Source organism: Denticeps clupeoides, chromosome 20 (assembly GCF_900700375.1).
Source record: "Denticeps clupeoides chromosome 20, fDenClu1.1, whole genome shotgun sequence".
In the NCBI taxonomy this organism is placed as follows: domain Eukaryota; kingdom Metazoa; phylum Chordata; class Actinopteri; order Clupeiformes; family Denticipitidae; genus Denticeps; species Denticeps clupeoides.
This window is the reverse complement of record NC_041726.1, coordinates 7607835-7633319: the sequence shown is the minus strand read 5'-3', so window position 1 is coordinate 7633319 and position 25485 is coordinate 7607835. Positions and strand designations below refer to the sequence as shown.

At 45.1% G+C, this 25485-nt stretch overlaps 1 protein-coding gene across 1 annotated transcript in view; it reads right to left on the bottom strand.

Moving 5' to 3' along the window:
• Window positions 1–25485, bottom strand: part of thrb (thyroid hormone receptor beta) — a 59112-nt gene that overhangs the window by 11494 nt on the left and 22133 nt on the right. Inside the window, exons 2-3 of the mRNA XM_028963558.1 lie at window positions 15592–15648; window positions 6638–6890 (exon numbers count right to left, since the gene is read on the bottom strand). Coding sequence (XP_028819391.1) covers window positions 6638–6644 — 7 coding nt within the window. The 5' untranslated portion in view covers window positions 6645–6890; window positions 15592–15648. The remainder of the gene's footprint in view (window positions 1–6637; window positions 6891–15591; window positions 15649–25485) is intronic.

The following is a 25485-nucleotide window of genomic DNA, read 5'->3' as shown; positions in this document are numbered from 1 at the left end:
CCGGCCTCTACCAAGAATGAATAATTTGCGTGGTTATGTGGCACCGCGCACGACAGATGTTCTGTTATCTACCAGCACGTCCTTGACTATAAACATGCCAATTAGAGGAATTAGAAAGACTTGTCTTACCTGGCAACAGTGTTCTGTTGATAGGGATATAAAAAAAAAATATATATATATATATATATATATAAATCCCTTTTATAAAGATGGTTACTTGCAAGGTCTTCAAGAAGCTCGTCCCTCAGCAAACATATCTAATTTCTCGAAATATGAGTAGAAGCTTTTTGGTGGTAATCATAAGTCCAGTTGAATGCAATTTAATAACTATTCCCATGGCTGAAGTTAGTCCAATGCCTAGAAGTTGCCTCTCCGCCACTATAGGAGCTCTCTGCTCTGGTCCCTGGCTCTAGGTGACTGTGGACCTACAAGTAAGCTTTTGCACCCATTTATTCGCTCCCTGATCGATCACTTGAGGTCCCGGGGGTTCAAAGCTGGTCATGTACAATTTTCGGATAGCACGGCCCAAACAGCGCTTGGGGATAGGGCCTGGTTTGACATGTCATCCTGAGCCAGATGTCCCCAGGGACACGGCGTTACCTGAAAAGTTGCGCGTTAGCCGGGCCGTCTTCCCCCGGCCGGTCGGGGTGAGGCGAGGGGAAATAAACAGGACGGGCGGCCGTCCCCAGAGCACACCCGGTCCCACTCTGTCATAAACACAGGGGGATTAGCCATCGCGCCGAGGGAAATATGCCACGTACCCCGCATGGGGGCGGACGGCTAACTGCCTTGTCTCGGGTTGCGCGCGCCAGCCACGGAAAGCGCTGAGAGGCTTTGTCCAGTTTCATTAATCGACATTAGCTCATGAACAGAGGGTCAGGGGGCTTCAGATCAACAGGTCAATAGGAGCAGGGGGAGCCTAATCAATACGCTCAATAACAAGCTGAAATATGTAGGGGACAAAACTGTCGTGCTCGACGGGAGAGCCTCAGCGAGGGGTCGATGATGAAGGAGTATAATCCCGTCTGGGCGAGTGTGAGGCTGGCACGAGGATGTGTCACAGCTAATCACCGGCAACACCTGACCCCCAAAAACTGCTTCCGGAAAGCCTCGCGCCCCTTTGTCATCGCGCTGGACATCACTGGGGTAGAGTCCCTCAAAACATGCAAACCCGTAGAAGCCTAAACCCATGGGCAGACTTCCACCGTACGCCTCTTCCCGTGTGAATACATTTACCATGAACAGACATATCAGAAGTACACTAAAGTACACTAAGTGCAATAACTTTGTTTTTTGATAAGAGAACTTCTGATGAATTAAAAGAGGGGATATAAAAAAGCTATTTATTAATCATTTTCCCCCCAAGATGGTTCTAAAAAAGTTTCATCTTTTTTCATTCTTTATTGTTTTGGAAAAGGTTTCCTTCACATGGCAGAAGAAGGCAAAGTTCCGGGGGAAAATTGGATTGTATTTTTAATACCATTAAAAAAAGGTATTGCTATTCCTTGTGTAAATGGCTTCTGTAATTCTAGAGCACAAAGGTTATGTATTTGGTTTGCATACAGTGAATTAAAAAAATGAAATAGAGCCTATAGAGCGTTTCAGTGTCAAATGTCTAAATGTGCACTGTCTTTGTAACAAGTGCAATAATGTGCCATAATGAAAACCGAGAGAATTACGCATGCGGTGACTGGCAGGTTTGTGTAATACGCTCTTCAATTTCACTGAAATTCGTTTAAGCTGCAGATTACAAACGCACACCAGTAATTTTCGGCTAATGGACTCCAACCAACGGGATTTTTGACGGGATTCACAGCCATGCAAAGAGGCCAGAACCCGTGCGTCTCCTTACATGAGCCACATGTTACGCATTTCCTTTCCCGAAACAATTATTTCATCATTATTACATGGATCTTGTGGAATAAATCAGTTTGTTCCTCCTTACTTTTACTGTTCATTCTAATTTATGGTGCAAATGTATTTATTATTTTTGTATATATTTATTTTTAATATATTGTGTTTTAAAATTGACTCATTATTTAGTTTTATTAAAATATATGCTCAGTCTATGCTGGAGTACTCATGGTTACAATTCCCTGCATATATAACTGAAGAAGTGTGAGTGAGCTAATTATTAATCTAGCTAATTATCTATGTTCAGAAATTTCCACGCATTTTCAAAACTGTGTTTTTCCTTCCATCAGTCCCTAAAACCTGAATACAAATATTTGAAAATGTCAAGAATAAGTGAAGTGATTGTCACATGTGATACACAGCAGCACAGCACACGGTGCACACAGTGAAATTTGTCATGACAGGTGCCCGGGGAACAGTGTGTGGGGTCGGTGCTTTGCTCAGTGGCACCTCAGTGGCACATTGGCAGATCGGGATTCGAACCGGCAACCTTCTGATTACGGGGCCGCTTCCTTAACCGCTAGGCCACCACTGCCCCATTATCAGGGGAGAATAATTAAAAATTCAGTGAAATATAAATCATGGGAAAATAATTCAGTGATTAATGCAGGTACATATTTGATTTCTTTCCCTGATGTTGGCCAGACCAAAAAAACTACACTTCATCTTATTATGATCCATGGCGTGGGTCTAATTAAATAGAACACCCATAACAGAAGGCCACGCCTAACCAGATTTACCATGAGTCACACCCAAATGGTGCTGAATTGTTTGTTTCTTTTATGGAGGGGAGTAACTGAAATTTCTATTGTCACTCGCCAAATAATCTCCCTCCACTGCGGTTCGGCTTTAAACGGCTTGAACCACAGAGCATTATACTGCATACAATTTAGTTGGTCCCCCTTATGCCAGAAGACTCCACTGCATTAACATTACGACCACTAACAAGTACAGTGAATAACACTGCAAAAGCGGGGGTACTCAATACAAATTTCTACCAAATGAATGCTTCTGTTGGATCAGACCAGACCAGACTGCCCATGCACATGTGTACACACCCCCAAGGCATGGTGACCAAGTCGTCTAACACCATGATAAGAGATGGCTGAAATAATTCTTATTAATACGCATGTGATTTCGGACAGGATCCTCGCTGCATCGAGTTTCCTCTCGAACCAGCGAGGCTGCTGAAGTCCGAAGGCGAGCGCAAACCAAGGCCCAGTTTGCTCGGCTGTCTTTGCACAGCCAAGAGAAAGAATGGCACAATGGCACGCTCGCCGAAAACACGCCGTGGCCCCCCCCGTGAGCATTCCGCAGGCAGATGCTCTCCCCAGGGGAAGCCACTTGTCCCGGGTGCCAGAGAGCAGCAGATGGCAGGCCTGGGATCATCATGGTATCATAAGACACCCGGGCGGCCTGTTCTGACGCTGTCAATGGTCCAACGGTTGAAGCCACGGAGAACATCAGTGTTCTCACAACGACTCCTTGATGGCCTGACAACATTTTTTTTACCCAAGTAAACGAAAAACAGTTTGAACCTGACACTTAATACCATTTCAAAGGAGGAGTACCTATGCAACATCAGCTCAGGGGCCATCATTGTGTCTTCGGCTGACACTCCTTAGACCACGTTTGTGTGTACTAACCACTGCATACCAGGAACAATCCCAGAAGACTTACCACTTGTCTAGTGCTCCATTGTTCCTTCTCAAAGTTAAACACACACACACACACACACCTTCACACACCCTGGTTTTAATGTTATGGCTGAATTACTTACTGTTCAAGGACAAAGTATACTTTTTGTTTGTCTCTTTAAACCCTCGGTTGTGCGACTGTTATTTTTCAGTATTGATCGCTGTGCCCAGCGGACGACCTTTTGACCTGCAGGCGTAACGGAACAAAGGCCCCTCCCACCAACGCACAGATAACACAAAGGACCCCGGGTTCACCTCTGGACTCTGAAAGCAACAACAAATGAGTCCACAGAAGGATGTGACCCACTGTGGCCACATTTCACGAAACAAAATGAAGGAAAAATGGGGACATTTGAGGGTGGGAGCCTGGAATAGAAACAATAGTAAAACGTATAGAAACCAGCGTTTTACCCAGACAGTAACGGCAGAGTAAAGCCAGATACCCCAAATGACAGAATTTTTACAAAATTGGCACCACAAATTACCCAAACCAAAATTGCGTCCCTGTGGAGGACCCCAGGCCTGTGGTGCTGAGATCTCCAAAATCCTGACATTTCCAGTCTGGCGACGCGACGCCCACGTCTTTTCGTTTTTTTTTCCGCGGCTGCCACCGGCCCTCCCTGCCAAGCCTGACTAATGTTACCCTGGCACCTACGGCGGCCCTCGAGCCGGCAGCTATTTCCATCTGCCTGACCTCAGCCCCTTGCTCTACTCTCTGCACGACGTTTCCTACTACAGAGGCGTAAAACGGCGCGTGATTTTACCGCATTTTCACGCTCTCGGTCATTCCGTCTTCACGGATGTATTACCAAATGCTCCTCTCGTGGGCTCGAAACACCTCAATGCTTTGTTTCTATTGGTTTGGCATTCATGTGTCCACTGTAGCAGAGGTCAAAGTTCAACAATACTCCAATTTGACGTCTGCAGAGGCTTGTGCAACATCCTTGGCCGCTTTGTGTGCAGCGAGCGACGCCCTTCTGACGTGCATCCCATAAAAAACAATGGGATTCAGCGCGCAGCTCCGCGCTGGACGCGTGGGCTCTTTAGCGCACTCGGCTGGCAAACATTCGTCAGAAATCTTCGGTCCGCGGGACCACGCAGTGCAATGCTCCATTCGTTTATTTGTTTATCCGTCCACGCTGGGTCCGAGCCGAGGACATTCAGCGGGAAAAAAAACACGGTTCTCCGGTTTCACTCGCTGTCCGAAGGCATGTGAATTGAGTTCCTGCACTGCGCCCAGTGTCCCGGGATGGACTCCGGCACCATGACCCTGAGTGACAGGACTAAGTGGTTGAGGATAGTGAGTGAGTGAGTGAGTGAGTGAGTGAGTGAGTGAGTGAGTGAGTGAGTGAGTGAGTGAGAGTGAGCACATGAGTGTTTCCATACTAATAATGTGTATTTTGAGTACAATGCGTTCTTTAATATCGTTCATTTTCTGTGTGCATCTGCGTACGAGCAGCACATCTGTCTGCTGACACGCATCTGACCCTAATTGAGTAACGTTCTCCGGGACGCTGGGAAACTTTCGCGCCCAAAAAGGGGATTCTGGGGAATCTCGCCCAGTCCCCTCACCTCTAACTGGAAGAGTGGAGGCCAGCCTACGAAAGCCAGACTGCCCCAATTCCCAGACGTGCAGAGACGGGCCTGCGGTTTGACCCAACACGCCGGGCCACGTTCGAGTCGTGCTGCGGCATGCGACCTCTGACCTTCACCTCCTGCTGCCACGCAGCATTTCTCTTTTTCTTTACTCTGACTCTGATTTAAAAATGAGAGCATCTGAGAGGCTCGACGAGAGAGGCTGACAGGACAGAAAGAGACCTGAGGGCTCTATCCCGGAGATCTGGAGGTGCACCATGCACCCACAGTCTACTATCTGAATAAATACAGCCCATACACAGGCCATTCTTTTTTTTCCCTGTCAGATCATCTAAAGAGGGCACCGAGAAAGGAAGAGAGAAGCTCCTTTCGCCTGCAGCTAGATCCGTAGCGACCAGTCTACGTTGGACAAACTCAGAAAACTATTGATTTCCTACAGCCTACAACTTGCAACCTCATCTTCAGCCTTCAGTGTGTTTTACGGACCCCCAAAGACAAACTTGTGTAACTCCACCGAGTGTCCAACATGATCACGTCACTGCCCCTCATCTGCTCAGTGCACCTGCACTGCCCCCTGGAGGGCAATTCGGGAAGCACTGCTGCACTAAATGGGCGGACATGAAAACTCGCTGACCCTTCGCCATTAAGAAAGGTCAACGGGTTTCTCATCCGTGCAAAATAATAGCTCCCAGACTGCTCAGGGCCCATGTGCAGGAATCGAGTTATTGTCCGAGGATGAGGTTCTCCTCTATAATTCAGCACTAAGCAGCATGCGTTCGAAAGCAATACAACAAACAAATGAGGGGAGCCCCGCCCCCCTCTTTCTAGCTAATCGCATACCATAAAAAAAATCCCCCAAGCACGTCTACGCTTCATAAAACTTCTTATCTGATGGGAGACAAAATAACGTAATGGAAAACCTGCCGTTCCTCTACAAGATGCATGCAAAAGGGCAGGATTTAAGAGAGAGAGAAAGCCCCTGCTACCCGCTTGAAATAGCTCCTGAAGCGTGGCACCGTGAGCTCGTAAAAAAAAAGGCGGCTTTTAGCCTTTCGTCCCAGTAAAAGCCCTCTTTGCTTCGTGCCTTTTCACCCTGCTCTGCCCTATACCCCGCGGAGGGCTGAGAAAGGCCACCGGGAAGGTAAAGTAAGGGGAGGGAGTCGAAGGGGGGTCGTGCACTACAGAATACTTACATATTTCCTGGGAAAAAAATAAAGGTCCTCCTCTTCCCTGGTTTTTATATGGCGCGTTTTGAACGTGCCCAAACATGGGAAAAGCGCCCTGCCAATCTGCTGCCACTAATGAGGGAGGTGGACCTTCTCTTTCGGTTGCATCAATTTCTGCAGCCGTGCGCCTCTGGGTGTGTGTGCGACAGTGGGCGTGGTCACTCCGAACATTCACAAACCCGCCAGCACACCCAGCCCCCTTACCTGACATACTGCTGGGTATCAGGGCCTAGACGACATTCTCGTACCGTCCTCTGGCTCCTCGACGCTCGTGAGGGGGAAGCGTGAGGCGGAGGTCAGCCGGCGGTGAGGGAGGTGGGCGGCGGTGCTGCTGAAATCCAACTAGCGGACGGGAGAAAAGAGGAAGGGGAGGCTCCGGCGAAAGAGAAATCCAATCCGCCGACCTGGCCCTGTCGGATATCCGAGTCCACCCCGGCGAGGCTCACAATGGCGGCGCCTGAAAAACACACCGAGAGAAGACAGGGGGGAGTGAGTCGCGGGGCTGCTCCGAGGCTCCGCCGGCTCCTGCATAGTGAACGAGGAGATGCGCTCCAATCAAACGCATGTCCGGGAAACGACCGCTCGAAATCTGCTCGACTCCCACTGAGGTTATTTTAGATTAGAAGGATGCTTAATTACTGTGTTTTCAGAGGCATGCTGGGAACCTCCTATTTACACATGAACCGGGTCACACCAAATCGAAACAACGCTGCGTTTAGAGCGAAGACAGGCTTTCTTGTCGCACTTGTTTGTCTCTTATCTGTGCAACTGGACGACTGGCACACATTTGGCCGCTTGTGAAAGGCCCCCTTGAATTCGGCGGCTGTGTGCGACAGTTGTTGCGGAAAGGGGCATGCACTAACTGTAATAAAAGTAATGCCGCGCCGAGAGCCACGTCAGCGGCGCGGACAGGCGCCCGCTGTGGGCCTGACCTCGTGAACTGATGAAATTTAAACATTAAAAAAAAAAAAGAATCGCCACTAAATAGTAGAACTGCACGGCTGATCGGGTAACCACATCTCAATCTGAACGGAACTCCCGGCACTGCGCTTATATTGGACACAGGCCATCTTCCTGCTTCTTCACTATTAGGTTTTAAAGACCGCTGAGGGTATGACAGTCCGCATCATATTAAGACGCATGAGTGAAATGGGAGGCTCGGTTTTGAAAGGTGACTCGGGTTTAAATGGCATTGTTGTACCAAACAATACCCCTGTAATACTGTTTGTGTGTCGGTGTTATAGGATACGAGCAGCAGGAAGACAAGCTTCCTCCAACATGGACACATACACAACCTTAATGGTCATTATTAAGAACTTTCCTTCGGGATATTACATTAGCGTCTTATGCCGTGGACAGGCGCTCAGAAATGCATGCTACAAAATGTGCAATATGCACACAAACAGTAGGGGCAGCATAGGTACATTATAGGACAGCAGCAAGAACCAACCAACCAATCACGTTTCGAATAGACTAACTCACTATCCTCACTAACTGCTTACTCCTCATTAGGATGATGGGGTGTCCTGGCTTATCTTGGACACACTGCTCTAAAGCCATAAATCATTTGCACTTTTTCAGTTTGAAAAAGCCTTTTCACAGAATTTTGGACTTCAGTTGGGAAAAAAAACGAGTTGACTGCTCTAATCTCAATGCTCGCACACGTCCATGTTTTATCTGAGAATCCAACAGTCACACTTTGATAACGGAGGCCACTTCAGGTTCATATTCGAGTTCACAGTTGTTGACATACAGAACAATAAGTTGTCAAACTTCGCATCCTATCAGAACAAACATGTACTTCTTTCACCCCTTATAATCACATTACACTGACATTAAATAGTAAGGCTGACATTTAGTTTTTTTTTTTTTTTTCGTCAAGGCAGTATAAAGTGTACATTTCTACAAATTCTATTTAGACGTGCAATCGTTCAATTTTAAAACTAAGTGAACAAAAATGTAATTATGGCATTATTCAATAGACTAAATTGTCCTAAAATGCCCATTATTGCCTTATTATATTACTGTTTGTGTTTGAGTGTGTTTATGAAGTGTTAGGGTTTCCAAGCGAACCAAAGAGATTATGCAAGAATGATACGAGCCTTAAAGTGGACCTTCAACTGAAGCTGCACCACCCCTTCAAAATCACTAACTTTCCTGTTACACTATTACCTGAAAACGGATCTAGAATTTGCCCTCATTTATTCTGCTGCTTTCAATATGAGATCACACTTGTAAACGCCGCACATGCTCATTACACCTTCATTTATTAGCCCTGATGCCCGATGCATCGTTTTCCATTTTCACTTGTCCTCTGGCATACAGGAACACGGCATTCTTCACCTACGCTACGTTCCACCGCGATGCATGTTATAATGCAGCACGTAATGCAAGTATTGTTCGTTTTTGTTGGTTGACGCTTTCGGCAGTACAATCCTCGGTCAAATGTTCAAATTCCCCCACTTGCAAATGCTCTCCAACTGTCGAGTGTTAAAAATGTTTGCAGGCCCGTTACCCCTGCCACACAGAAGTGTTCCGAAAGACCACGAAGACAAGAAGAGACAACGGGTCTGTGGGACGGATGGAGGCGAACTCTGAGGAGGTTGTCGTTGGAAGCGTGCCGTTTGGTGCAGATTTCTGCCCTCTTGTTGTTGTAGGTGACATTTTTGGCCCTGTGACACTGTCTGGCACTCACGCGCATGCACTTGTGCAAATACATAAATAAAGTAATTAAAAACAACACACATTTGCATGACAGATGAAAAAGTCTTATTTACATGGAAACATGTAAGCGTGCATAGAAAAAAATACACTAGTACACGTTCATACGTGAAAGGCATGTGCAGACCACCATGCATGCATGCATGTTCTCACACCCTACACACAAACATGCAGACCCACAAATATGGATCATTCAAGCAGCCAGCGACACTCCCAAGAGGTGAAAGGAGCTGCCCTTTAAATCCATCTCTACACAGCGCCTGTCTTCTGACCCCTGACCTCCTCACACCTCACCCCTTTCTGCAGCCGAGGGCAGGCGGGGAAAAAGCTGCGGCGGGTTGAGACTCCCACACCAGCAAATGTGCAGCACATCTGAGCCCCTCAGCAGGAACACACGGCCAACAGACGAGTTCTGGGAAACGTTGCCCATTTCAGAGCCTTTTCTTTTCCTCTCCTTCTTTGCTTTTTTTTTTTAAGTTAATCAGCAAGCTGAAATCAGGCCCCGGTGGGTTCTGTTTTAAAAGGAAAAGAATTACATATAAATATATGGAAGAAACGAGGAAGAAAGAAAGAAAATAATGACCTATTAAAAAGGCCAGTGCTGGCACCCCGGCTGGAGGGAGGATCTAACGCGCCAAAGCCAGAGGTAATCGCCTCAGTATGTGTGTGGTGTGTCTGTCTCTCGGGCTGTGCCGCTTCATCGTCACATCTCAGCTACCATACTCGGCTGAGTAATTCGGACCGTGATGCAGATTGAGGGGCTACCCAGTCACAGCTCGGGCGTTGGGGTTAAACTCCATTAAATATCTGGAAAAGAGTCTGAGATCCAACTGTCACAGCGGCGTCCGGTCCTTTTCCAGAAGCTTCTAGCCATCCAGTCTGCGAAATCACCAGATGGGGAGGCAGAATTCATTTGCGAGGTGACAGCACTGCTCGCCCAACTCATAACCTGTAGTGTCACTACAGGTCACAAAACCAGGTCACTTTCAGAAGCTAAAAACACTCAAATCAGGAGCAAAATGTTTTGCATGTGGTGCATCCTCAGATAACCTTGTTATCCAATGACTGGACAGGATTTAATTTGAATTGTTCCATCAAAACCAATGGCATAATTCGAATCAAAAGCTGCATCACATTTTCCCAATCAGTAATAAAAAAAAAATGCTCATGTATTTAAGTATTTCATGTGATATTTTTAAGCGTAATATCTTTAGCTGCCTGTTACCTCGAATATATCGCAATATTTCATTAATACTTTTTCACTCTGCACTGCCTTTCTGTGTTGCAGCCAACCTCATGTGAGTTTTAGAACTTCTAAAGTTTTTCTCACACATGAAGGCAGGACCATTAGTCCGAGATTATTCAAACAGCGACGCGTCGTGTCTGCTGCAGGCCCGGACCCTGGAGAAACACAGGCCACCTACTGCAGCACACGCCCCATTCGCCAAGGCAGGAGGTAGAAATCACAAAAGCCCTTATTTTCCACTGAGCGGAATGGCTGGGTCACAATGCATCATGGGAAAATCATGGGAAAATTGAGAGTGTTCAGCGAAATTCTCCCCCTGAGAGTGTCTGATGCTTCCTCGGCCAAGGGGAAGGACGCTGGGATTGCTGAAGGGTATTTGGTATTTGCCCAACCGAGCCGAATAAATATTTGCATTTATAACACTGAAAATAAATTGAAGCATCACATGTGCAAATATTGTTCTAAATTTTTTTTTTTAAAGCTCACAACGCAGTGTTCGGTTTACGCAGTGGCTAGTAAAGCTGTTCAAAGAGGATTTTCTCTGAAGGGCCCGTTGTACGAACAGTGTGTTCTTTACACTTTGTTAATTTGGTAAAAAAAAAAAATAAATAAAATTTGATCAAAATTGAAGAATATCACGTTTTCTTGACATCAAAAACACTGCATTTTTTAAAAGCCTCTGGTCTCAAGGAATGAAATCGTGTAATATTTAATTTAAATGATCTCAGAGCAAATCCAATCCAGGACGCCCCTCCTTTGACTCTCTCTAAGAATATTCTTGCCTTTTAATTAACATTTTTTGCATCTCGGTTCAGTACGACCCGGGGTACACTGCTGACGTCTTCTTTTCATTGGAGCGTTATCCGGTTGAGCGGTTTGGTGATTTTAATTTTTTTGTTAATGTTAAATGATCGTTTGTGCTCATTAGTGTCCTAAATTAACTCGCTGATCCTAATGGGCTCTAACTCCTACTGCTGTGCGGCATTTCCCATCGTCGGCCTCTGTTTGCACCATTGGATCATATCTCCTACAGTATAATGGGCTGTATAACGATAAAACTGATATTGCAACATGAACGTTCATACCACGGTGCTAATGATATGGAATAATCAACAGTTATTGTGAGTAATAATGAGGACGTGAGTTTAGATTTTACATATTTCAAATTAAGAAGCATTCTGCTCATCAGGTCCATGCCACCTGTTTTCAACAGACTGGTGTTATATATTTTAATAAATACCCTAAAATAGGCAACAGACTACTGATGTAGGAAGCAGGATTGCGTAATTCGTCTCTGTAGAAACCACAGGTACAGTATTAAACCGTGCACAGATGAACTGTCCGACCCCGGCAGTAAATAAAAACAATATCAGTCTGCAGTATCTGCGTTCAAGGACGAGCACCCACACATCCACGGAGGGGGGGGGGAGCACGCCGTGAGTCACCGGGCTCTTTTTTAAAAGGTGCCATATCTGTACACATCAAGGCTGGTCCGGGTGTGCTGGTGCTACGGCGTCCACACCTGCACCGTCAGAACCTCCACGTTCCAAGAGAGACTCCAGAAAAGGAGAGGAAAAAAAAAACACTGAAAATATGAACGGTTTCGGCCGGGGTGAAAGAACCCACCTTTTTTCTCCTTTAGGAGTTTGAATCATATTTAAAGCTCCCTACCGTAAGCAGGAACAGGGGTGGGGGTGGGGGGCGTGGGAGTCTGGTTTTGAGTTCATCTGAGCCCTCGTGACCCTTACAATCATGACAAAGTGTTCCTCTGGAAGAGGCCGGAGCGGGGATAATGACGTACGAACACTAATGTAATCCAAGAGAAACAACTGCCAGCTTTGCTCTTCCAGCTGACATCCGCAGTGAAACCATCAGCTGCCGTCTCCCATCTTCAGAATATTCAGAACTAAGGGCTTTTGGCAATTAAGCAAAGAGGATATATGTGAAACAGTAGCCGATGACCAATATGTTCTACATTAAAAATAATAACGAATAAAACATTTATTGCATATTAAACAGAACACAGAACTGAACACTCTTGTCTTGTCTGGAACGAGATCTGTATTGATTTTTTTACAACAATACAATAAATCTGACTGAAAGAAACTGACTGAATGTAAAGGGTTCTTAACTTTGAGGACCCTATTTTGACACATCTGGTGCATAGCGGGAAGCAGAAAGCATGAATGATGGGTTCAAGACTATTTCCACAGCTCAAACAACACATTTACCTGTTCCACCTAATGTAATTGCATATATGCTGTATATGGTCTATGTGGACAAATTAAATTGTATGTAAAAAGTCAGGTCTCTTATAACTGCTGAATAAAAAGGATTCACATTCCAGCCCCAGCTTGTAGAATTCCTTTCACCACCCAATTCTCCTGCCGCATCTGCATATGTCCAACATGACCCACAGCTCGAAAGCAATACATAAATGAAGTTAACCAATTACCACTGACCGCAGATGTTTTTTTGGGGGTCGGACGTACAATGTTATATCAAGATAATGTTCCCCAACCAATGATAAAACCACAAACTTGCTGGAAAGCACAATATAATGGTATAAAAGCATGAACGTATGGCCTTGTTTGTGCGACTGTACCACAGATTAGTTGCCGAACCCTCGAATTTGGTAGTAATATTGCTAAAAACGTAACAATATTATAACATTACTATAACTAAAAACGTAACTAGAAACCTTTCTAAAACTTCAGTTTACCTTTTTTAGCTACAAGCTTTTTGGCTTGTTGTATTTAACTTGTACACATCACTTTCAAGAGCTGCAAAATATACACCCGTCCCTGGACTGTGCTGATTGGTGCAAAATACTGTTGTAGACTTGACCTCTTGAGCAAGTTCATCAAATAACAGCAGGACGTTGGTGCAGCGGCACACTGCTAACCACAGTTATTCACCACGGCCCCCACGCAATGACATCAACCCTGTCCTGCTGCCCCTGGCCTATAATTTCCACAACACTTCACTGGCACAAATCAATCTGTCATTTATGAATGCCGTTCGTCACGGGAAAAGGCGGGCATGTGCTGCAGGGGGACGTTGCCCGTGCATCTGTTCTACAGGACCACCGCCTGCAGAGACCACCATCCAGGGCTTCCGTATGACGGACGAGGTCTGCTGCATCAAATGGGCCTCGTGCATTATTCACCACACGTCACTTCACCTCAACCTCTCAACAGAGCAGTGCAGCCGGGGACACCGAGTCCAAGCAATAACCTCCCCACTCCCGTCGTACAACGCAGATCAGACATCTATCATTTACGAGGATAGCGCTGAGGGACTCGGCGTGACCGAGCAGGGCCATCGCAAGAACAAATCACTTCTCTGACCCCGCCTCTGGGAGTGCCACGGCAAGTACGCTCAGAGCGAGGCTACGGCACACACTCGCCATCGAGTCCCCCTCCGCCCAGCTAACTCTAGAGCTCTGTCCACGCTCAACCAATTAGAGCAGAAGAGATGGGCAGGATAGAGAAGAGGGAGACAGGGAGAGACAACTCATTTGCAAACCATTCAGACGAGAGCGCAAAAACTCGTGAAGTTTTGAACGACGTTGTTTTTCTTTTTTTTTTTTTAAACCCTAAGGATAAAAATAAAACACCGCAGTAAAAATTATAATGGAAATAACAGAGTCGGGGGGAGGAGAAGAAAGGAAAAGAACAAGAGTGACTCACTCAGCTCTGTGTGCGGCAGCACAGTAGAAAAGCAACGGATTTTCAACCCAGCGCTTAGCCCAAGGTGCTTCAGACGGAGAGAGCGAAAAGGCCAGCGAGAGACCTTGACTAACCCATTTGTTTCCCATGACACCCACACACAAACTGACACACACACACACACACACACACACACACACACACACACACACACACACACACACTTTGTTTGGCACTACAGTCTGGGAAACAAGGCTCTGGAGATGTGAGAAGTATTTTTCCCCACTCATACTGAAGCATCTCCACCATCCATCATGGCGTTTTATAGTCATATGAGCACAACAATGCAGTATTACTACATGCAATGGGGGGGTCCGAAGAGACTCTTTTCCATTATGCCAAACAATATTCTAAATGTAAGATGCAATTTGCACCTTTTGACAAAATGGCAATGTGGGTGACAGGGGGTTTGGGGGTGGGCAGCAGATGGTGTTTCCATTAGAAGAATGTGGCCGATGAAGGGATAGACTGGCCGACTTTGTTAGCGAGCCCCCCGGTGAACTTCTCATGTTGCAGGCCGCTCGATGGCCATGGAAACGAAGAAAGCGGGCGCACGAAAACACGGTGTCACCGCCCACCCCGGGTCGCTTGCGCGCTGCTCTTAGCGCCGTTTCTGTCAGAAAAATTCATCTGCGAGGCGATAGCATCTCTTCTCTAGTGGCCAATCTGTTCTGACACACTTCCACCAGCAAAGGCTGTCCAAAGGTGAGGGCGAGGTCAGGCTGGAGACAGGGGTTGTCAGCAAGTGACACAAACGGCATGTTCACAGCAAATAAAATCAGCCGTGAGATGCTTTCGTCACAATGATTTTTATAGAACACTCTACAGCTGGCTCAATGCACTAAAATATCTATGTTTTTACATAAATTAATACCATTGCTAATTTTAAATCTAAGGCCATCTAAAGATATAATAAACACGTGCTCACACATCTTCCTACAATGACCACAGATCAACCACTCAGATATCCAATTTTATATCTTTTTATAAAATCACCTTGCATGTTTGATCTTCTTACACATACGACACTGTCTACATATACCAGATGTCCAGAAATGTATTATCGAGGTCCAACATACCAAATTAAACTTGGACTATGTCTGAGTGAAGCTTGATATGACCTCAGTTCTAAATAACTTTGTCAATTAGCTTATTATTCGTAGTTATTATTGTTATCAGTAGAAATAGATCTCATTTGATAGCTGAGGTTGTCGCCCTCTTAATATAATACCTTTTTTATTTTGAATTACATTTTTTACAACATCGACATTCAAATAATGTGTCACCAGCCAGACTGCCAAAACGCCACATCCCATCCAGCAGTTTAACAATCTTCCGCACATCATCATATTTCTGTGTGTGTGGGAACGGACCTGCTCCTTCCACCAAATACCCCTCAGGAAACCACCCTGACAAGTCCGATGTGCGGCGGTGAAGAAAATGACGATCGTGTGGCTTACCCGACAAACCTGGCAACGCTCACATCAGCCAGGTTTAAGGAGTGACGTCTCGTCCTCCTGCAGAAAGACAGAACGGAGTTTACTTTTTAAATAACACTGCACCGAGTAACTCATCAGGATACATCAGCATCATCATAATATTTCAGGCGATGCGTTTCAACAGATACAGCACATAACAGCATTTCGAGCTTTGTATAAAAATCTGAAGGTGGCCATCCACAAGAACAATAAACAGATCAAATGTAGAACATTTATTAGAACATTGCTGAATTTTTTATGATGTGTTGGAAGCGTCTGGATCTGGATCTAAAGGCTGGGGAAAAATGCACCTACAGCGGAACGAAACCAACATTAAACAACGCGGTGGAGGGAATGCCGAATTCGGGGTTGAGGTCATTATCTCAGAAAGCGCTGATGAAAAAAAGCCAGAGAAATATCGCAATGGCGCTAATAATCCTATTAAACAAACAGTACGTGAACTCAGGCCAGAAACACGCAGAAAGCTGAAATCTGAACTGGACAGACTTAATCAGCAGAGCTGGCGTTCGCTGTTTGGGGACAGAGAGGATAATGCGGCGGAGAAAATAAGAGTGACGTACGTTAAGGCAAGCGGGGTGAGACAAAATAGCGGCTGTTTGTTGGGCCGAGACGGATTCCACCGCTCAACTCCTAATCAGACCTAACGGCCGCCCTAATGGGGCTCGTTTCGCTCCCCTCGTTCGTTCGCCTTGCGCTGGTTTGTGTTTCTGTTGACATGCATGTCTGTTGGGATGTTATTTCACCGAGTGCCTTTTTTTTTTTCCAAATGAATGCTTGAGTGGGCTGAACATGTTCTGTAATCAAGTTCATTCCGCAAATCGTTCTGCGAAAGGGGAAAAAAGCAGAAGCAAACCATACCTGTGCATTGCAGATAGAATTATTATTTCTCTGCATATTTACTTAAACAAAATTCAGTCCAATAATTGATCACATTATTTAGGTTGACTTGATAACAGCACATCACAGTGCATCACTTTTTCCACATTCTTTTTATGTTATAAGGACGTAACTGGCCAGGAATAGGTGTGCCAAGCTTGTGGAATATTGAATCATATTCAAAAAGACTTGAGGCTGTAATTGCTGCGAAAGGTGCAAAGCATTGAGCAAAGGTTATGAACACTTCCATACGTGTGGTTTCTCAATTTTGTTTAATACATTTGCCAAAACCTCAGGTGCACGTTTTGACATTGTCATTATGTGGTGTTGTGTGTAGAATTTTGAGGGGGAAATATTTTTTGTGTCCTCTGCATTTAAGTGAGCAGTGGGCGGCCATGAAAGGTGCCCAGGGAGCAGTGTGTGGGGACTGAACATGTGTGTACAAAAACAACAAAACAAAAATAGTGATTTTTACTTTAAAAAATAGTGATTTTTTACTTTGAAAGCAATTGGTAAAATGGTCACAAACAGTAAATCAGGCAATTTGTTGTGTTCACCGCTGGAATCCAGCTACACATGCAAAATTCAATTTTTGTTTTTCTTTTTTTAAAATATTTTTGTTGTGGTAAATTTAAGTTGAAATTTTGAAATCTGGGAGCACAACAGCCGCGAATCGCATCGCAATTTGAGTCCATCCCTACCTAGTTACCTACTTATGTTTTCTTAACTCTTTAAGTGAATTCTGTGAATTCTTGAAATTTGACATGGTATATAACACAGGTTAGCAGGAATGCAGTGAACTTAAAAAAAACAATGTGTAAACAAAATGCAACTTATCTGGCTGGGTAAATAACGTCTGTAGTTCCCCTGCAAACAATTTAATTACTGTATTATGAATAAAACCCAATGAACTGGCCACAGGTTTGGACATTTACAGGTTGTTCCTTTAATTTCAAAAGCACACGGAAAATGGAATTACGCTGTTGACTGGGGAACAACATATAATAATGTGATCGTGGTGCCTTTCCGCGCTGAAGATGAATAGATGCATTTTTCCTTCCAAAAACGGAACTGATCTCAGCCGCCTGACTACTTGGCTCGTCCCTCTGCCTCACGACTTTTTGTCTGTGGCAATGTACTCCAGGGTCAGAGATCATCTGGCTTTGGCTACAAGCACACAAAATGCGGCCTTTGCGTCTTTGAGCATATAAGAGCCGTATCAGTTTTCCCTCTTCCAACACTGTACACAGTTACCACGTGATTGATTTCATAGCTAAAATAATCCAAATCGCAATGTGACTCGCATTTAAATGTATTTATATAAAAGCCAGCCCTGCATAATGGGAAAAAAGAACATGTGATAAAAGTAAAGGCATGCACAGAGTATAACCAAGGCTGCTTCTACGCAACCAGGGATCTGTGCAAGAATCCCATCAGGCACCATGTGAGGAAAACGGGCAGTGAAATGGAGCCCTGATCACTGAATCTCACTTTTTAAAAGAATAATGTGAGTCAATGGAGATGATAGACTGTTCATAGTTCGGCGGGAATATGTTCTTCTCCGATTACCGATTGTGTTGTTGTCTTACCCCATAATAATTTGCTCTTGTATTACATGGCACTTTCCAGAGGAAAATAAGGGATTGGAATTACTTTGTTATTTGTATCCAATATTTGAAAAAAGGATGAATGCGTGTTAGACAAAATTGGAATTTGTCTTGGGCCACACGCAAAGTGGCCTCACAGCTCCAAGGTTGCGAGTTCAAATCCCAGGATGGGCTTCAGCAGCTCCGATCCTGAGGACAGGACTAAGTGTTTTTATTTATTCTCCTCCTCTCTCCCCATGTAATTCTGTTTTCTCTCATCTTCCTATATCCCCATATCTTCCTGACCTGTCTACCCGCTATAATGTGATGTTTGTGTATATGTACGGTCGGGTTGATGGCCAGTCTTATCGCTGGTACGTGTGACTAGTGACAAGGTGTATTGAAACAGCAATAAATGGCATTCATCATCATTAAGGTTAGTAAGTGTGGGGAATTGTGTCATATTACTCTTCCTATATTCATATTCTGCACATTCCTTTCAGCAAACATTCAATATTTCAGTGGAAACTCATGAAAAATATGATGTATTGATCTGATCAAATAAAAATGCTTCTTATTGCACAATTCCAGAATTGGCCATCTTTGGAGAACATTATCAGAATAATCTTAATCCAGTCAATTTACTTAAACAGAAAAAAGACTGTTAATTTTCCTGAGTTTCATTTTCCACACACTCTACTTTATTAACGTGGACAAGCCGAAGAATGCAGACGTTCGCTCTCAGATCTGTGTGCCGCTTTTACTGACAGAAGGCTTCCAACCCATAACACAGTAGCAGGGGTGTCCTTCCTCCGAACAAGGGAGTTTTCAGAGAAAAGGGCACATTTCTCCTTCTCGACTCACATCAGCAATCTTTCCCGCTCATGTAGATTCCTTCTCTACAATATCAGACGAATCCGCCCTTATCTGTCAACACAGGCCACCCAACTACTGGTTCAGTCCTTAGTAATCTCACGACTGGACTACTGCAACTCCCTTCTAGCTGGTCTACCACTATGTACCATCCGACCTCTACAACTCATACAAAATGCAGCAGCACGACTGATCTTAAACCTTCCCAAATTCTCCCACACCACCTCTCTGCTACGTTCCCTCCAATGGCTCCCAGTAGCTGCACGCATCAGGTTCAAAATACTGATGCTGGCCTAAAAGCCAAACATGGAGTAGCACCATCCTACCTCACAGCCCTTATTACACCTCGCACTGCACCTCGTATACTCCGAGCCTCCAGTACTGCTCGCCTGGTCCCTCCATCTCTGGAGGTAAAAGGAAGACATTCATCTAGACTCTTCTCCGTCTTGGCCCCTCGGTGGGGGCATGAACTTCCCCTCGAGGTCAGAACAGCTCAGTCACTGAGCACCTTCAAACGACAGCTTAAGACCTTCCTCTTTAGAGAATATTTAGAACTTGTGTCGAACTTGTGTACAGAATCTACAACAGAGTGAATAAAAAGATTGTATTCATAGTTGGGGGTCCTAGTGAACCGGAATTGATCTCTTCATCGATGGTAACTTGAAAGCACGTTGTAAGTCGCTCTGGATAAGGGCGTCTGCCAAATGCTGTAAATGTAAATTTAATTTCACTCTTTTATATAAAAACGTCCTCACCACTCCACTCATTTACATTTACAGCATTTATCAGACGCCCTTATCCAAGCGATCCAGAGCGACACCCTGACTACCGTGTACACCATGTGCCTAATCTTTATGGGGAAGTAGACAAATGAACATTTCTCAGACACTAATTGTCCTCTGCATCCATTACCTTATCTAATAAAAGATCCCCATTCCTGGTCAAAGACAATCAATCAATAAAAAAAGACACATGCTAACAATGATATGAAAATATGCATACCACTTAATAGGAGACATGATATAATTATCAATTATGTCAGCAGGAAACTCATTTATCTATGCGTTTGTGATAAAAAGGATTGTACTAGCAACTGTTAGTATGAACATACACAATGTCACCAGTTTCCAGTAATATAGGCTGCAACATGAAAATATGCAATTTGAGGGGAAGAAAGAGACATGGCGGAGGAAAGGTGGAGTGCATGGAGGTACGTGTGTTACGTGTGAGCCGGTCCTCACATGCACCCAAAATGTCCTCTAATTACATAAGCCCACACACACACGCACCCACCCCTCTCCCTCCGCTCTTCCCGGGTCCAGCGTGATGCGGGTCAGACCAGGACGCCGCAGTGACGCTGTGGACGATTTCGTTGTTTCATTTTTACGCTCTGAAGCCCACGGTTGTGGCAGCACAGGTGCTGTGGGGCTGGACAGGGGATGCAGAGGGGGTGGCACTTATCATAGATCGTAACGACCACCAAGTTCTGACAATGCTAGACCCCAGTGCATGATGGGAAGGCAAGGAGGACAGCTCAGTACACGCGATAGCACTTGAGGACACTGCAGCACGCAGGGGGGAAAAAAAGAGAGAAGCGATACGCAGCCGGCTGGGGAGGGGAGATCAAACGCAGGAGAGAAGAAGAGGAGAAAGAACGCATGCCTGAGTCGGTCTTGGAGTGTGTGTGTGTGTGTGTGTGTTTGTGTCACACAGACATCATCATATCAGTCTAAGATGAGCAGAGGCAGCGCTGTATTAAAAAAGACAAAAGTGCGGGACTTCCTTTTCTCAAGCTGTGTGTGCGTCCAGATATTTTTAGCTCTTCACATGATTCTTGTGTGGCCCTGCCCACGGGACTTCACACAAGAAGCACGGCTCCTCAGGGCCTGTATCTGTAACACCCATCTGCACAAGAGCCTTGTCTTTTCCTGGTGTTAAACCGATCGCTGCGAAAGATAGAACAAAAACCAAAAAAAAGATAAGTTAGCAAGTGGTCATCTGCAGTGTTTAATTTGATTGGATATTGGTTGCATGAACTGAAATAATGAAATAAACATAAACAAGGTAAGTATTTTTTGGAGTTTAGTTTTTGAATTAATGTTCATATTATAGATCTGGCACAATTCAGAAAGGCACAATATAAAAACACCAGATTCTTAAGTGAAAGTAAACAATCATCTATTGATTATCCCATGTATGAGGCATGCTTCTGTGTCCTTACGGCACTTTTCTTATAGCGATCAGGGGGTTGTCATGCCAACGAAAAACAGAACCCCTTCACGTCTGATGGCCCAGAGGTGACAAACTCATACATTCGGTCCACCAGCGGTACAAATGCACATATGACTCACGTGATGCAAACATGTGCTGTGTGTGTGCTGTGTGTGTGTTTACGCTGCATCTGTGTCCATGCAGGATACGAAAATGTCGTGAGATATGCACAAGTACGCGGTGCGTGTCATATTTGATTACACCAACCCCACTACGCACCATTAACAGTACTCGAGTCCTGCTGCTAGCCACTGGCCTCATGGGAAGAGCAGAGATTAGGCCACGCCCTGCAGTGCATACACCCCCCCCACTGTGCTGCGTGAACGATCCTTTCCCGATCGATCTCAGCAGGGTGCCTGAAGAGGCATAATTAAACCCTCACGTCCTGTTTAACCCAGGGAGTGACAGGAGGACACACTAACAGGACAACTACATGTATTTTCGCCTCATTATATTCAAGACAACCAATGAATCACACATTGAGTAAAATGTGCAGACAGGTAAACGTGGGACTCGTAAGGCGCGTAATTAAACATGATTTAATAATGTTTCCATTCCTACAGGATAAATGGACAGAAAGTCCATAAACATTACAAGTTTTCAATTCCACTAAGCCAGAAAAGCTGCCTGGCCCATTTGACCACTGGGACAAAAACACTGACAAGATGGACTGTGCTGAGCGGGAGTGAGAGAGACGGACAGGGTTTCTTGGCATTGACACAGGAAGTATGCAAATGTGACATTCCAGACACTCCCCATGCTGAACAAAAATCCAAGTGACACAAGTAAAAAAATGTGTACCATAATATGCTAAAAACCAAGCATAAATAGCATTGGACACCGTAGGGACTTTATTTCACATACACACAAGCTAAATGGGGACGTTTTCAATACGCTACACTCAGTCAGTCTTTTTTTTCTTTCAGTAAGCACAAGCTACACAGAGAACGCGATAGGCTGCCAAGCTGCATATAGGTCAGAGAAAGAAGCCCAAGGATTTTCCTCCAAACTCCTCCCTCGATTGGCTGTGTCCAAAATCGCCATGCCAAACCTGGATACCAAGTTGGCCAACTGCAAGCAAGCGAGGGAGCGTGCCAAGCTCAGCAAAGACAACAGCGTTGCAACATAAAAGATACTGCGCTACAAGGGAAGGTGAAGGCGCTGATGTCACGTTGTCTTCAACCACAGGCTGAATTCTTCGGATAGCAGAGCCATGGACAGTTGGCATGGCAATGTGCCTCTCTCTGCCGTCTCCACCCCTGAGCTGAGCCTCTAGGACTTTCAGATCTTCACCCGGCGCAGGGCCTGCGTTACGACCCAGATGTTATCAAATAGCTCAGTTTGGAGGACAGAAGACTCAATGCAAGTGTAGAAGAAGTGTGCCAGGAAACTCCTTTTTTAATGAATGAAAGTTGGTCAAAAACGTATTCACGAATGAAGTGCACTTAAAGCAAACAAACTGATTTCATTCTGAGAGGACAAGAACGATCTCTTGGGGGTAGGACATTAAGAATTCTGCAGCAGTGCTGGATGGCATGGCTTAAAATTGTCACTGTGATAGTCACACATTTCTTAATAATCAATTAAAAGAATACGAAATTCTGGACAAATGTCATGTCAAGACTGGGCTACTACAGTTAATAGGCCTGGTGGAGACATGTGATTCACTGATGATCCCATGAAAGTCTCACATTCATTATTTTTGAGGAATCACTGTATTGCCATAAGTTGATTTTTAAAAGAACAAGTGTGATTTATATAATTTTGGTCTCAGGTCATGTCAGGTCGGGTCAAGCTTACGCGGTAAATTAACATTTGGTCTATAGTAACTATCCTTCCCGTATGATTCCCGCTGCTTGTAAATGCGTTTCGGTGATTGGTAAAAGCGTTTCGTATGTTGTAAATTTGTTTTAAAGAACTGTCGATTTGATATGCAATTCTCGTTCAGGTGATGTGATTTAGATCTTGAGGAGATGAAATTGTGACTAGCCTCTAGTGATCATGTTTTAATCCCGCTCATTGACACGCACATTTCCCTTCCCTCTTCGTCTGGCACTTGTAGTACCTGCAAATAAGCCGTGGTTTTAAAAAGCTGTATTTGTCGGGTGGGGTCGGATTCTGTAGGGCTCGGGATGGGTCCAGCCTAACAATTTATTTTATATTTATATTTATATTATATTTATATATTTACATTATTTATCAGACGCCCTTATCCAGAGCGACTTACAATCAGTAGTTACAGGGACAGTCCCCCTGGAGCAACTTAGGGTTAAGTGTCTTGCTCAGGGACACAATGGTAGTAAGTGGGATTTGAACCTGGGTCTTCTGGTTCATAGGCAAGTGTGTTACCCACTAGGCTACTACCACAATGGGCCTTCACCTGACAACTCCATCTAGTTGTGCGTATTACATATTCCCAAATACTTTTAATTAAAGATCTAATTCAGGGTAAATATTTATATCTGAAAAATGTATGGCCAATTTTAACTGCATTAGAGTAACTGCAAAGAGATGCATTGTTCTGTTCAGCTTGCTACAAATATGGGCTGCACTTTCACACCCTCCTAATCTAAAATCTCGCACATGAATCTTATTAGCAGCTCCCAGCATGGGGGTTACTTTTGCAAAAGCACATTCCTCTCCAAATTTTGTCATAATAACCGATTCCTCGCTTCTGTCAAGTTTCTCCCGGCCCTCGGCAAGTCATTTTTAACGATGCTCAGGACAAACGGCACGTATGTGATGTGGTGCTGGTAAATGGGCACAAATAAAAGCTGCTGGGGCATGCACAGTGCAGAAAGTTTTCCCGGATTGCAGTCGGGAGGAGCTTGGAACTTTACTGACAACAATCTGTATGGAAAACCGGCGGCAGAGCGCGATTGTGTGAAATATGCGTAAAAGGCCTAAACTTTAAGTATGAGACCGCTGAGGTATGGGGTTTGGAAGCAGGTCCCCATCGCTGGACTCATAAACACTGAGCATCCGTGATGCTTTCAAAGGTCCTGGAATAAATCCATGGAAGGACGTGTGTGTGTGTGTGTGTGTTCTAGTTCTCACAGAGAAAATCCATGTTTGCCTAACAGAGATCTGAAAAGAAAGACGCTGATTGTGAAAGCCGGGAAAATGCCGGAATGATCTCGTGGCCACAGAGAGGAAAAAGAGGAGCGGGAGGATGACATAACGAGAGCGAAAGAGGCCATCTGAGCGGGGCCGGAGGAAGAGGCAGGAAGGCCGGCGAGAAACAAATAACCCCGGCTAATTGGGTTAGAGTCGACCTCACCAGCAAACAAACAAAGGGACGGCGGAGCGGCCCCGGGGCCGCCACGGCCGGCGGAAAACAAACAGGTACGCGCAAACAAAGCCGAGTTCTCCTTCGGCGCGGCCAGGAATAACTTGCCCTTGCACCAGCCCGACACTGCGGGGGGAGGCGGCCGCGGCGGCAGACCACATGAACAAGAACGTATCCCACCCTCAGATGGGCGATAGGCACTGCGGTTTTGTAACGCGAGCGCCCACTCGGTCGGACGCCGCCATTGCGGCGAGACACGGAGTGACCTACACTCACACTCTGACCGCACACTCCCGACGCTGGCCAGCTGTGGGTGGTCTGGACGCATCTGTCACATGGGCGGACAACCCACCAGCTCAGACGCGCACATCAGCATGCAGTGGACGACTGCCAAACTGTTTACAATGATACACGGTTAGATTTGCGAAATGGCCATATTTGATGCAACTGATTCAATGAAGCAGAAATAAACGGGTTTTATATTCAGTATTTAAAAAAAGATAAACTAGCTGCAAGTCTGCTCTGGTAGTGGGCATGGTCCCTGTGAAAAAGAGACAACACGAAGGGATGCGGGTGTGTGGGAGCTGTCAATCATATCCACAGGCTCCTCCCTCTTTAAACTTTTTTATAAAATCCTCATTAAAGTGCAGGATGGGCGGTCAGTTCCTCCTCTTTAACTTGTTTCAGTCTCTTTCAATCAATTTCTGCATGTATGAAAACATACCATGTGACCAGTTTTGAACATGCAAGTAAAGAAAGATCTATTATGATCTTTTTAAAGATCTACAGAGTGGGCCATTTATATGGATACACCTTAATAAAATGGGAATGGTTGGTGACATTGAACACATTTAATAAGTGGTCAGAAACGTGTAAATAACTCATGAAAGAATAAAGTTGATGTGTCACATGACCCTCTTCCTATTGAAAAACAAACGTTGGATCCAAGATGACCGACTT